General features: G+C 41.8%; 1 protein-coding gene across 1 annotated transcript in view; it reads right to left on the minus strand.

Annotated features, from left to right (window-relative positions):
- Positions 1-7,691: 7,691 nt before the first annotated feature.
- The window catches only part of ZNF75A (zinc finger protein 75A), an 11,713-nt gene continuing 6,351 nt past the window's right edge, over positions 7,692-13,053 (minus strand). The window contains exons 5-7 of the mRNA XM_019632873.1: positions 12,835-12,961; positions 11,056-11,166; positions 7,692-10,892 (exon numbers count right to left, since the gene is read on the minus strand). Coding sequence (XP_019488418.1) covers positions 10,213-10,892; positions 11,056-11,166; positions 12,835-12,961 — 918 coding nt within the window. The 3' untranslated portion in view covers positions 7,692-10,212. The remainder of the gene's footprint in view (positions 10,893-11,055; positions 11,167-12,834; positions 12,962-13,053) is intronic.

A 13,053-nucleotide genomic window follows, 5' to 3' on the forward strand; every position in this document is an offset into this window, starting at 1 on the left:
AACAGACAAGTTGCTGTCCTTTTGTTCTTCAGTCTAGTTGTGGAGGACGTTGCTTCACTGGCCCAAGTTGGCACCATCATTGCGCTCTTTCTGGGCAAGGCAGATCAGTCACCGGCTTCTGGATGGCTGCTCACGCTGGCTGCTGGCTACACAAGGTAGCCCATGGCAACCCACTACAGCAAGGGCTGCAGCCTACGCCGTCAGCGGTGACTCAGGGCAGCCCAGCTCCAGGTAGAGCTGTTGTTCAGCATCTTAGCTGTAGAGGGCAGTGTCCCTGGCCCTCATATGTGGGTTCCGAACCGGGGCCCTCTGGTGTCCCAAGCCAGCTCTTAACAAACGCGGCACTCGGTTGGCCCTATTCTCTCTACTTTTATGTGTTTGTCTATTTCCATATTGAAAACTTAAAAATAAGTATATATAAAAGGATTTTTCATCTCCTACATATATTAGCTTAAGTCAGTTATTGCTCTGTGTATTAGAATTCTGTCAGTTACAGTGAGCAGAAGCCCCACTTCACACTAGCTTAAACAATAAAAGGAAATGTACAGATTCATGTAGCTAAAAAGTCCAGGGCAGTTCTAGGTATCAGGTGATGCTTGATAACTACAGCTTAACGGTGTCACCAAGAACTGAAATTTATCACTCTGTTCTGCCTTCTATGCCATTGGATTCATCCTAAGGCTCATGTCTCCCCTAGTTTCTTTTTCTTTTTCTTTTTTTTTAACGAACAGTATGGTTATCAGGACATTAGGTTCCTTTTTTTTTTTAAAGATTTTATTGGAGAATTGGTGGAGGGAATAGCATTGGGGAATCAGGGAAGGGGAACAGACAACTTGCCGTCCTTTTGTTCTTCAGTCTAGTTGTGTAGTACATCGCTTCACTGGCCCACGTTGGTATTATCATTGCGCTCTTCCCTGGTGAGGCAGATTGGTCGCCCGCCACTGGATGGCAGCTCTTGGCGGCTCTTGGCAGCTCACACCAGCTGCCCGCCACTCACAGTAGTTTTACGGCAGCCACTGCAGCTTACGCCGTCGCCAGCAAATCACAGCAACCCAGCTCCAGGTCGAGCTGTTGTTCACCATCTTAGCTGTAGAGGGCGCAGCGTCACTGAGCCTAATGTGGGATCTGAACCAGGGCCTTGCTGCTCAGAACTGGCGTCCCAAGCCAACTCTTAACCAACGCTCCACTCAGCCGGCCCTCTCCTAGTTTCAAGAAGCCTGCTGATAACTACTGGGTTATATGTATCATTCAGCAAGAGCTGAATTTGTTCTAGCATTTCCAACAAAAGTCCTGATGGGACCAGCTTAAGGTCATATGCCTAACCCTGAGCCATATTCTAACCAAGGAGGTAGACTCCTCCTCTTATTAACTTAGTTTAGGTCACAGTCTTTACTCCTAGAAACCAGGGTCTGAAACCTCACTGATCTCCAAATGGAATCAAGGTTGTTGGGAGGGAGGAAAGGGCAAATGGATGCTAAGAGGCAGTCAACAAATGTCTGCCACACTTAACACCTGTAAAGCTTCCAGTAGAACAGTGGGCACTGAATGATATCTTCTAAAACTGCAATATAGATGTGACACTATGGTCAGAGATCAGGGTAATCTGTAGAGGGAAATAAGTGCCTTAACGAAAGGACAAGAAGTACCTGGGGTGGATGGGAATGGTGATGAGGAATTCTATGATGTAAGCATTATTCTAATATATATATATATATATATATATATATATATATATATATATAACATCCAATCAATTCAATAGAACAGAATAGAGAGCCCAGAAATAGACCATATAAATATGGTCAACTGTTGACAAAGGAGTAAAACTTTGGATTGCTAGTAACTTGGTTTGCGAGTGTTCCACAAGACAAGCAAACGTTTCTGTTAGATTGGTGCAAAAGTAATAGCGGCTTTTCCCATTACTTGCAATGGCAAAAACAGCTATTACTTTTGCACCAACCTAGTAATACATTTTAACTTGGTAAATAAGCAATGTCTTGCAATATGAGTAGTTTGTTTCCGGGACGAATTATGCTCACAAACTGAGGTATTATTGTGTGTGTATACATACATACATACATATATATAATATATATAATATATATATTATATTAATTATATATATAATACACACACAAAACAGAAAAAGACTATAAGAAAACTATAAACCAATATCTCTCATGAACATAGATTAGAAAATCCTCAACAAAATATTAACCAATTAAATCCAACAATGTATACTAAAAATTATACAGTGGAATTTATTCCAGGTATGCAAGGCTGGTTCAGTACTCAAAAATAAATTAATGTAATCCGTCACATCAGGCTAAAGAAAAAAAAATCACATGGTTATATCAGTAGACTAAGAAAAAGCATTTGAGATGATCTAACACCCATTCACGATTAAAAAAAAAAAAAGGAAAACTCAGCAAGCTAGGAATAGAGGGGAATTTCCTCAACTTGATAAAAAAAATCTACAAAAATGCTACAACTAATATAATACTTAATTGTGAGAAACTAGAAGCTTTCCCGTTAAGCTCAGGAATGAGGTAAGAATGTCCCCTCTCACCACTCCTCTTAAACATCATACTGGAAGTGCTAGATAATGCAATAAGACAAAAACAAAAATAAAAAGTATATGAAACAAGAAAGAAGGTATACAACTGTCTTTACTTACAGACAACATGATCATCTATGCATAAAACTCCAAAGAACAAACAAAAAACTCCTGAGACTAATAAAACATTTGTAGCAAAGTGGCAGTTTGCAAAATTAGTATGCAAACATCAACACCTTCCTATATACCAGCAATGAGCAATTGGAATTTGAAATTAAAAACATAATGCAATTTAAATTAGCAACAAAAATAAAATACTTGGGTATAAATTTGACAAAATATATACAAGATCTAATGAAGAAAACTACAAGATAAAAGAAATCAAAGAATGAAATAAATGTAGAGATATTCCATGTTCATGGATAGAAAAACTCGATATTGTCAAGATGGCAATTTCCCCCAATTTGATCTATACATTGAATGGAATCCCAGTAAAAATTCCACAAAGTTATCTAATGGATATTGACAAACTGATTTAAAAATACATATGGTCAAAAGACCCAGAATAGCCAACACAATATTGAAGGAGGAAACCAAAGTTGGAGGACTGACATCGATTTACTCTAAAGCTACATTAATCAAGTCAGTGTAGTATTGGTGAAAGAATAGGCCAATCAATTCAATGGAACAGAATAGACAGCCCAGAAATAGACCATATAAATATGGTCAACTGATTGTTGACAAAGGAGCAAAAGCAACAAGATGGAGAAAAGATAGTCTTTTCAACAAATGATGCTAGAACTGGACATCTAAATGCAAAACAAAAAACAAAACAAAACAAAAACCTAGATAGATTTTTACACACTTCACAAAAATTAATCCCAAATGGATCCTATATCTAAATGTAAACCACAAAACAATAAAACTCCTATCAGGTAACATAGGAAAAAACTTAGATTACCTTGAGTTTGGTGATTACTTTTTAGATACAACACTAAAGGCACAATTCATAAAAGAAATAATTGATAAGCTGGACTTCAATAAAATTAAATTTTTCTGCTCTGCAAAAGAATGAGAAGGGCCAGCTGAGTGGCGCAGTGGTTAAGAACTGGCTTGGGACGCCAGAGGGCCCCGGTTCGGATCCCACATATGAGGGCCAGTGACACTGCCCTCTACAGATAAGATGCTGAACAACAGCTCAACCTGGAGCTGGGCTGCCGTGAGTCGCCGGCGACGGTGTAGGCTGCAGCCACTGCTGCAGTGGGTTGCCATGGGCTACCGTGTGCAGCCAGCAGCCAGCGTGAGTGGTCGTCCAGAAGCCAGCGACTAATCTGCCTCGCCGGGGAAGAGCGCAGTGATGATGCCAACTTGGGCCAGTGAAGCAAAGTCCTCCACAACTAAGACTGAAGAACAAAAAGGCAGCAACATGTCTGTTCCCCTTCCCCTAATTCCCCAGCGCTGTTCCCATCCCCCAATTCCCCAATAAAAATCTTAAAAAAAAAAAGAAAGCTAACTTTCATCTATGATCGACATATCCCAAAATGTATTAAAAAAAAATAGGCAAAATATCTGGTCACCTCACCGAAAAAGGTACACAGATGACAAATGTGCATATGAAAAGATGCTCTACATCATGTAATTAGGGAATTGCTGCCGCGTCCCACGCAGCAAGGGCAGTGGGGAGCAAGTGGGGCGGCACAGGGTTAAAGAAACACAAGAGTCAAGCATAGAGTTAAAGCGAGGTCAGGGGGCTGCAGTCTCTCTGGGACTGAGCCCCGAATCGGGCCAATGCATAGCTTGTATTGAGAAACTTCAAATAAGTGAAGCTTGTTTTTTCTAAAGTCCTTGTGATAAATGCCTTATGGCTGCTTTCCATCAACCAGCCCCACTGTATTCCAACACCTGTTGTGCCTTTATACTCCCACACATACACAACCCCCAGGATGGTGCAGCTGTACCGCGGCCATGAAAATAAGGGAGATAACCGACATCATTCCGTCGGGTCTCAGCATTCCGAGACACTCCCTTGAGGAAGCTTTACAGATCTCTTTCCACCGGGTCTCAGCATTCGGAGACACGTCCTCATGACCTCATTAGGTCAGGGGTTGGTGTGGGGGGGCAGTCGAGGATGTAGCTGTAAGGTAACAGATTGCAAATTAAAAGGATGAGAGGGCCGGCCGAGTGGCGTGGTGGTTAAGAACTGGCTTAGGACGCCAGAGGGCCCCAGTTCGGATCCCACATATGAGGGCCAGTGACACTGCCCTCTGCAGCTGGGATGCTGGGCAATGGCTCGACCTGGAGCTGGGCTGCCATGAGTCGCCGGTGACGGCGTAGGCTGCAGCCCCTGCTGCAGTGGGTTGCCATGGGCTGCCGTGTGTAGCCAGCAGCCAGCGTGAGCGGCCGTCCAGAAGCCAGCGACTGATCTGCCTCGCCTGGGAAGAGCGCAATGATGGTGCCAACTTGGGCCAGTGAAGCAACGTCCACAACTAGATTGAAGAACAAAACGACAGCAAGTTGTCTGTTCCCCTTCCCCCAGTTCCCCACCGCTGTTCCCATCCCCCCAATTCCCCAATTAAAAAAAAAATCTTAAAAAAAATAAAAGGATGAGATACCACTATACAATTATCAGAATGGTGAAAATCCAAAAACACTGACAATAAATGCTGACAAGAATGTGGAGCAACAGCAACTCTCATTCACTGCTGATGGGAATGCAAAATTGAACAGCTTTTTGTTCTTCTCCTTTAAGTCTCAGGCCCCTTTGATCCTGAGAAAGGTTAAAGGATGGGCTGTTTCCATGTCCCAGACTGTGTACAGGGACTAGAAATGGTTTTGGAGGGCACAGCACCCTGGTGAACTCTAAGGGGTTATCCAGGGGGAAAAGTGGGGTTCTTTCTGAGAACAAGAGACCTAAGAAGGGATTCCTGGCTCTTGGGGAGACAGGCAAGAATTTAAGATTTAGTTGAGAGCGATGGTACTTTCTGTTCAGTTGTTTGAGTCATGGACAAACGCTTAGTGTGAAAATTATGATATTGGAAATATTATATCCATTGGTTTGAAAAATTTAACAGTAAGCTTGCTTACTAAGTTTTCCCTTAAAAGTGCAGTGTATCCAAATAGTATAAAGCTTAATTTTTTGTGTTAGTGTTAAGATTGGTACAACTCAGGTCCATCATCGAGTATGGTAGAAATGAGAAGTGATTCTGATAGTTTTCATAAATCTGAAACTCAATATAAGACAAGAGCTTGCTTACTTAATTCCTCTCATGAGATGTAGATGGGGGGTATTGCTTTTAGTGCAGGCATCAGATATGGGTGAATCATATGGGAGGAAAGCCCTATGGATACTTGACTGTGGAAAGCACTTCAGTATGGCCCAGTATTGTTGACCACTGGAGAAGTCACACACGAAGGAAACCCTATACATATACTGAGTTTGGTAGATGCTTCAAATGGTGCTCCACACTTGCTCCCCACTGAACCCACACAAGAAACAATAGTGACAAATGTGGAAAAGATTCAGTTAACAATATGCTTGTGTACTTGTTTGGAAAGAACCCTGGAAACATAAGAGTGTGGGTAAAGCTTCAACATTTCCTACTTGAGGGCCCTTCAGAGACTGTATACAGGACAGAACCCACACAACAAATTTGAGACCTGCAGCAAATAATCCACTCTAAGCAGTAGAGGCAAAGCCCCTGAAAGAAAACAGGCAGCCTGATCCATTACACTAGAGTGGAAACTGTGGAAGGTGCTCAGTAAGCACTTGTCAGTGGAGTGACTTAGTGAATGCTTAAAAAATCTTTTATGAAGCTTAAATCTTTTGTGTCATCCCAACTGTGCAATTGGATAGAAAAGGCTGCTTAGCATCCTTCCTCTCAGCTCTCCAGGAGAATTGAACTGTTCTCATTATTCCAAAAACCGATCAAAACATTAGCAGTTTGGTTTAGATTTATTCCAAGCTCTCCTCCTGTCGTGTCCCTCCAGTTAAAAGACAGCCGAAGTTCTCAAGGTCCCAGAGTGTGCTTAATGGCAGGGAAAGCTCTGTGGCCACATAGACCTGTGCAGTGAAAGGGTTGAGGATTTGCGGGCTAGCCTGGATCAATAATCCAGCACTCAGAACCAACCTTGAAGCCATTGTAAGACTGTTATCTGAACAAACGAAAATAAAGCCATTCTGGTTTGTCCTAGCAATCTGGTAATGGAAAACATATTTGTGAGGCCTCTAATACTAATATTGGAGACTAAACATAGGGCTGTGTCTCAGATTTCCTTTTTAAAACAAGCCTCGATTTTGATTTTGTTGTCTTTTTTTTATTATTAATCTGCTCTCATCCCTGTGATGAAGCTATAGAAGTCCCTTCTTCCAACTTCCACCCCAAATTCCAAGCATAAGTAGTTGGAGACATGTGCTGCTGGTTATTGGTAAGCTAGGACGTTCCCACTGGAGGCTTCCCACTCACCAAATGAAGTGTCCTGCTCCTGCTTTCCTGCTCAAGCTTCTTCTCAACTGTCATCCTTTAGTCCAGGAAGAGCAGCCACGTTCCTCTCAACATCTGGAAAATTTGCTTCTACCCTTGTCTCATGTTTTTTGAGGCACACTCGCAGAAGGTACTACAAGGGCAGTTACCAAACCATTGCTTGAAGTCTACTGTACTCACATGAGGAATGAAAGGCAACCCTACCCTCTCCTTAGCCCATGGATCAAGAAACACATCTTGTGCATGTGTGGCAGTGGAGCACAAGGGCACAGAGAACAAGGAAAAAGGACTAAAGCCACAGAGGGAGGAGAAAAGGTTGCCTTGTCCATTTGAACTCCCCAGGATTTATTCCCTGGTAAGCAACCAGTCTTCCTTTAATATCACCTATTGTCTTGTAAGCTGCTTAGTGTTCCTATCAGTGTAACATCAGTTCAGGGGAGCATCTAGAGGAATCTAGACTTCACCTAGGGCCAAAGTCCAGGTGGAATGAAAAAAAAAGTTTCTGAAGCTCTAGTATTGGGTTGTTGGAAAAGTCATGATGTATTTTTGTTTTTCATTGCAAAAATGCGTCATGGCTTTTCCAACAACCCAATAGACTAGCCACCTCTATTAAGACAGGCTAGGTTATACCGCAGAAACATACAGCACCAACATTTCAGTGGTTAAACAAACTAATTTATTTCTCGTTCCCACAAAGTCCATTATATGCCTGGCCAGGACAGCTAACCAAATATGTGAGGACTCAGCATTCCAGACTGGTTTGATCTCATGGCTCCTCTCTCTGTTTGCACTCCCATGATTGAGGCAGGAAAACAGAGCACTAGTCTTACACCAACAAATAAATGCTTTAGCCCAGAAGTAAGTCTTCTGCTTACAACCCATTGACCTAAACCACCTCATGACCCTATCTAACTGCAAGGAGCAGAAAAGCATAACCATTCTCCTTTTTACTATTCACTAGAATACAAGTTCCATGAGAGTATGCATTTTCTCTTTTGTTCATTACTGTATTCTCGGTCTAGAACAGTGCCTGGGCACAAAATAGGCCCTCATTAAATTAATGAATGTGCTACAAGAAATTCACATGTATCTTAGAAGAGACAGAGTCCTAGGGATCTAAGAATGAGAGTGCTGGATAAGAGCTATGCAGACCAGAGTGCCAGCCTTGGCTGTGCTTAAGAAATACTACTTGGTGTAGCTCATTTTGGGGAAGAAAATAAAATCCCGCAGAGCTTACCAGACTAAAGCTCAGGTGACTTACACCAAATAGCACTTAAACCATAGACCAAATCAAGTCAGCATAGCCACTACCACCAGTGCTCAGCTCCTCAGAGGAGCTGCAAGAGCCACAAATGCATCTGCTTCTTTAATGCAATCAACCCTCCCAACATATCTGGGGAGCAGGGGACAGGGAAAGAAGTGCACATTCCTTGAGCATCTACTGTTGGCCAGACTGGTAGGCGCTTCTTTTATGAATCCCTGTAATCCCCAGATCAACCCTGAGATGTTTCTCTATTTCAGAGAAAATGGAGACTGAAGAGTGTTTCAGTAACCAATCAAGAAACAGGAATGTTTTATAAGCTAGAAATAGATACAATACAATGTCATCCAGGCTGGCTCTGCAGGGATAACATATAAATCAGTCCTGCTAACCCTGCCTTCATTAGGCCTGTCTAATGAAGCTAAGTGACAGCCAACAGACCCACTAGCTATTGGGTCTTGAACAAGTCCCTATGTGTCTTTGAGCCTTAATGTCTTCATTTATAAAATAAAGGATTTGGAAGAGATTATTTAAATCCTTCCCTGATACTACTTTAAAGTTCTAATAGGAACACATTTGAGTCACTGTTATAGATAAAGAGTAAGTTATATAAGAAAACCCACAGACCAGAGAGATTTTTGGCAGTCTATCAAACTTATCACCTAATGCTACTGCTAAATGGAGGGCTGGAGAAAACTGGTAGACCCTGTCTGCTTAAAAGTTTACAGTGTAAGAGAACCAACATGGACGTGGATTTGCCAACATTTACCCATCACTCAGCATCAGTTCCCAAAACTTTCCTTTTGGAAACTTAGTCTCCTGCTGACTGGATTTCCAGGTGACCATGCCCAGTGAACCAAGGATCCTGCCTGCAGGACACGCTCCACTTCCCAGACAAATATATAACTCTCTCCTGATTCTTAAACAAAAGCCAAATGAAAAAGCAAGCAAACAAAAAATTGAGAAGCTAATCCTGAACTTCCCTTAATTTTCTTTCAGGGTAAGTGCTACTTTTTATGGCATTTCATCCTATTAACATTGGAAGGAAAAAAAGTCTACTTTGTTATTGCAGAAAATTCTTCATTATATCTAATATATATTCTGTGGCTAAAAGTTCCAACCCGTTTCCATATGATCTCATTAGAAATGTTTTCACTTTTGTCAAAGAGCACTAACAAAAGATATAAGAGTGCATTATTAGTTATCTGGCAGATTCCCTAGTGGGGAAGTAAATATTATTTATCATAATAAAAATTGCGCTAAAACGACCCAAAAGCTAAAGTTGCTAAAAAGGTCAAAAAGGAACTCGTATGATGTCCAAGAACAAGAGAAAAAAAGAAATTCCAATTTGATTCTTGGAAACTTTTGCGGTAGATTTCTGCCCCATGAGGCTACTGAAATTAGTAAGCCTGCTACCTTGATGACAATGGAATGCAGTAAAACAAGTATATTATAGCTTTTGTTATGAAGACCATGCTACAAATGCTTCTGTCATATGTGTTTAAGAGTAGCTGGGGAGATCAATGCAAAACCAACACTATTTACGTCAGTGACCACTGAAGACTGATTTATCAGATTCATGGCTGCATCTGCTATTTGAAGTTGAATTTGCTATTTTGCCAGGTAGAATCCCAAACAGCTTTTCCCACTATTCAGAATGTTCTTAGAATACCTCTCTCTTGCAAAGAAATTCCCTGAAAGTTATACGTAAAAACAGAAAGTAGTTCAAATTTAGTGCATCCCCTTGCCCTCGAGTCAAGCTTGATTCCTTTCTATGAAACGTTTATATCCTGAACTTTTTCCACTGATGGAAAATTCTTCATGCTTCATAATTTTGTATTTTTTTATGAACTTTAGGGTCAAGCTCCGCTTGGTAAATTTGTTGAGACTGAGGACACTGGACAAGCTTCCCTTCATTGGTGGAGTTTCTGATGTCTAAGAAGGCTTGACCGCCTGCTGAAGTTTCTCTTGCATATACTACAGGAATAAGGCTGCTCACCTGTGTGAGTTCTCCGGTGTTTAATAAGGTGGGAGTTCTGACTGAATTTTTTCCCACATTCATGACACGTAAAGGGCTTCTCTCCAGTGTGAGTTCTTTGGTGTGTGTGGAGATTTGAATTTTGACTAAAGCTTTTCCCACACCATGAGCATTTATATGGTTTTATTCCTTGGTGTGTCGTTAAGTGCTTATTAAGATCTGAACTCCATCTAAACCTCTTATCACACTGTGGACACTTATACGGTTTCTCTTCAGTGTGAATTCTTTTGTGCTTAATAAGGTCAGAGCTGACTCTGAAGCTTTTCCCACATTCCTGGCATTTAAAAGGCTTCTCTCCCGCACGATCTTTCTTGTGACGAACCATGAGTTTCAGCAGCTCTTGTTTCCAAGTTGAAAGTTTCCTTCTTTTCTTCACTGGAAAATCTCGGTGCCATTTCCCCACCCTGTGCATTTCACTATGATTTTCTTTGCCTGTTGTTTTCTGGGGAACTTTTACACTGGCCTTTTTAGATATTACGTTTCCTGGTGCTTGTATTTCTAAGTCAGAAAGGCATATTGGCTGATGATTTTCAGTGTTATTTTTGAGGTTTAATCCTGTTAAAATGAATGTAAGAATTAACCACCTGAATGGTAGAGCAAGAAAACTACAGGAATGGAGAGAAAAATTTAAAGAACACTGATTTTAATAAACACATAAGTAGAATCTTAAAATGCTAAGCCTTGCAAAGGTTCCTATCAAGGTACATGGTGTATTTACCTGTAGGCCGCGCTCCAGGACTGTCCTTCAAATTCGGGGATCCTGGAACCCATGGCTCTTCCCCTTGCTCTAGACAGGAGATCACCTTAGGTTTCGGAAGCACAAATATGGCTGTGAAATGGAAAAACTGAGGTGTCACAGTGGATCCATAATTCCGGACTATTTCAGGAAGAGCAAAAGACACCTTTACATCGTGTTATCTCAAATAGTTTAAATGATTAGACTCTCATATCAGGTATCAGGTTTACACTGTACTGAATTCGTAGGTAGACATACACAGTGGAGGCTGAGAAATCATCCTAGCTTGACTGATTGAAAGATCATAGGGCATGGGAATCGTGAGCATGTTCTGTTCTTTTGCCACCAAGAATACCCCTTATTTGACCAAGGTGGAACAAAACTCTATAGGTTGCAGGGACTACAGGCTGGTCCTATTAACTCTTTAGGACTCACCCTGAATAAGACCAGGGCTAGAAGAGCCAATGTGAAATTCAGTGGGTTGGGTATCATATACACAAGTGATTCCTGTCATAATGACAGCAATTTTTTATCCAGCATTAGAGCGCTAGACATTTGACTAGTAAGGATTGCTACCACTCCTATAGCTTACTGGTTCACATCTCACTGGACCAAACAGACCAGAATCACTTTAGTGGACTTTTTAAAGATACAAATTGCCAGGTGTGGGAAGCACTCAGCATTCAGTCTTTCCAAAGATATATACTGAGTGGCTATGGCATGTCAGGCACTCTCTATGAACTAGGGATATAGTGGGGAATGAGCCGAAGTCTACCAATCTCATAGAACTTAGGTTCTAATGAAAGTGAGACGTTCAAACATCAGTAAATCAATGAAATGTCAGGAAGTGATAAACGCTTTAAAAGAAACTAAAGAAGGGTAAGGGGGCATTTAAGATTCTGCTCTGTGAAGCTATCTGAGATAAGCCTATGTGAAAGGCCTCTCTGAGAAAGTGATATTTGAGCAGACCTAATAGTGAGAATTTAGACATGTGGCAGAAAAGTTGCCAAGAAGAGGAAAGGGGAGAGTAGAAACAAGCATGGCAAGTTCAAGAAACAGCAAGACTTAGACCAGTGCAAATAGGAAGGGAACGAGTGGCAGCAGATGAGGGCAGGGAGGTGAGCAGAGGCCACATACTGGAGGCTCCTTGGTAAAGAGAAGTTTGGATTTTATTCTGAATGTCATGAAACATCATCGTAAGATTTTGAAACAGGAAAATACCATGATTTGATATGGTTTAAATAGACTGGCTGTTACATGGAAAACAGACTGTGGGAGGACAAGAGTAGTGGCAGGGGGTGCCAATTAGGAAACCGGTGAGGGGGACGCAGTTTGAGATGCCACTGGGTTAGACCTGGGTATTAACGGCACAAGAGGATGAGACACGGTTGGACTCATGAAGATAAAGCCAAGAGAATAGAGATGCATTAGTAGTGGGGTATGATGAGAAAATCCTGGTAAAAGATGACTACGTTCCTTGCTCTGCGCAACTAGGTGAACGGGAGTGCCATTTACTGAGAGGAGAAAGACGTAAGAGCATGTTTGGGGGGAAGAGATCAAGAATTCTATGTAAGATAAGGAATGTGTACTTGCAAAAAGCTCCCAGGTGACCAGGAAACGCCTTTCCCTTGCACATACCACCTAGTTGAGAACCGACCAGCTACTGGAACAGAGATGCTCTCACAGCAGTGCATTCTCAGTATGCCAAAAACTATGACAGATTACTCAACAACCACGCAAAGGGAAGGGGAGCATCTTTACCTAGCGAGATGACAGTCTCATAGTTTTCTTGCATTACATCATTGTAGAGGGCCTTCTGACTGGGATCCAGTAACTCCCATTCTTCCTGAGAAAAATACACGGCCACTTCTTCAAATGTCAACAAGCTCTAAAGAAGAGAATGGGCTTCAGCTCCATACCTGTCACCTAAGAAGCAGCCCTGCCATTTGGCCCTCGAACTGCATGGTAGGCCAGGCACTG

The sequence above is a fragment of the Hipposideros armiger genome, unplaced genomic scaffold (genome assembly GCF_001890085.2).
Source record: "Hipposideros armiger isolate ML-2016 unplaced genomic scaffold, ASM189008v1 scaffold_1192, whole genome shotgun sequence".
In the NCBI taxonomy this organism is placed as follows: domain Eukaryota; kingdom Metazoa; phylum Chordata; class Mammalia; order Chiroptera; family Hipposideridae; genus Hipposideros; species Hipposideros armiger.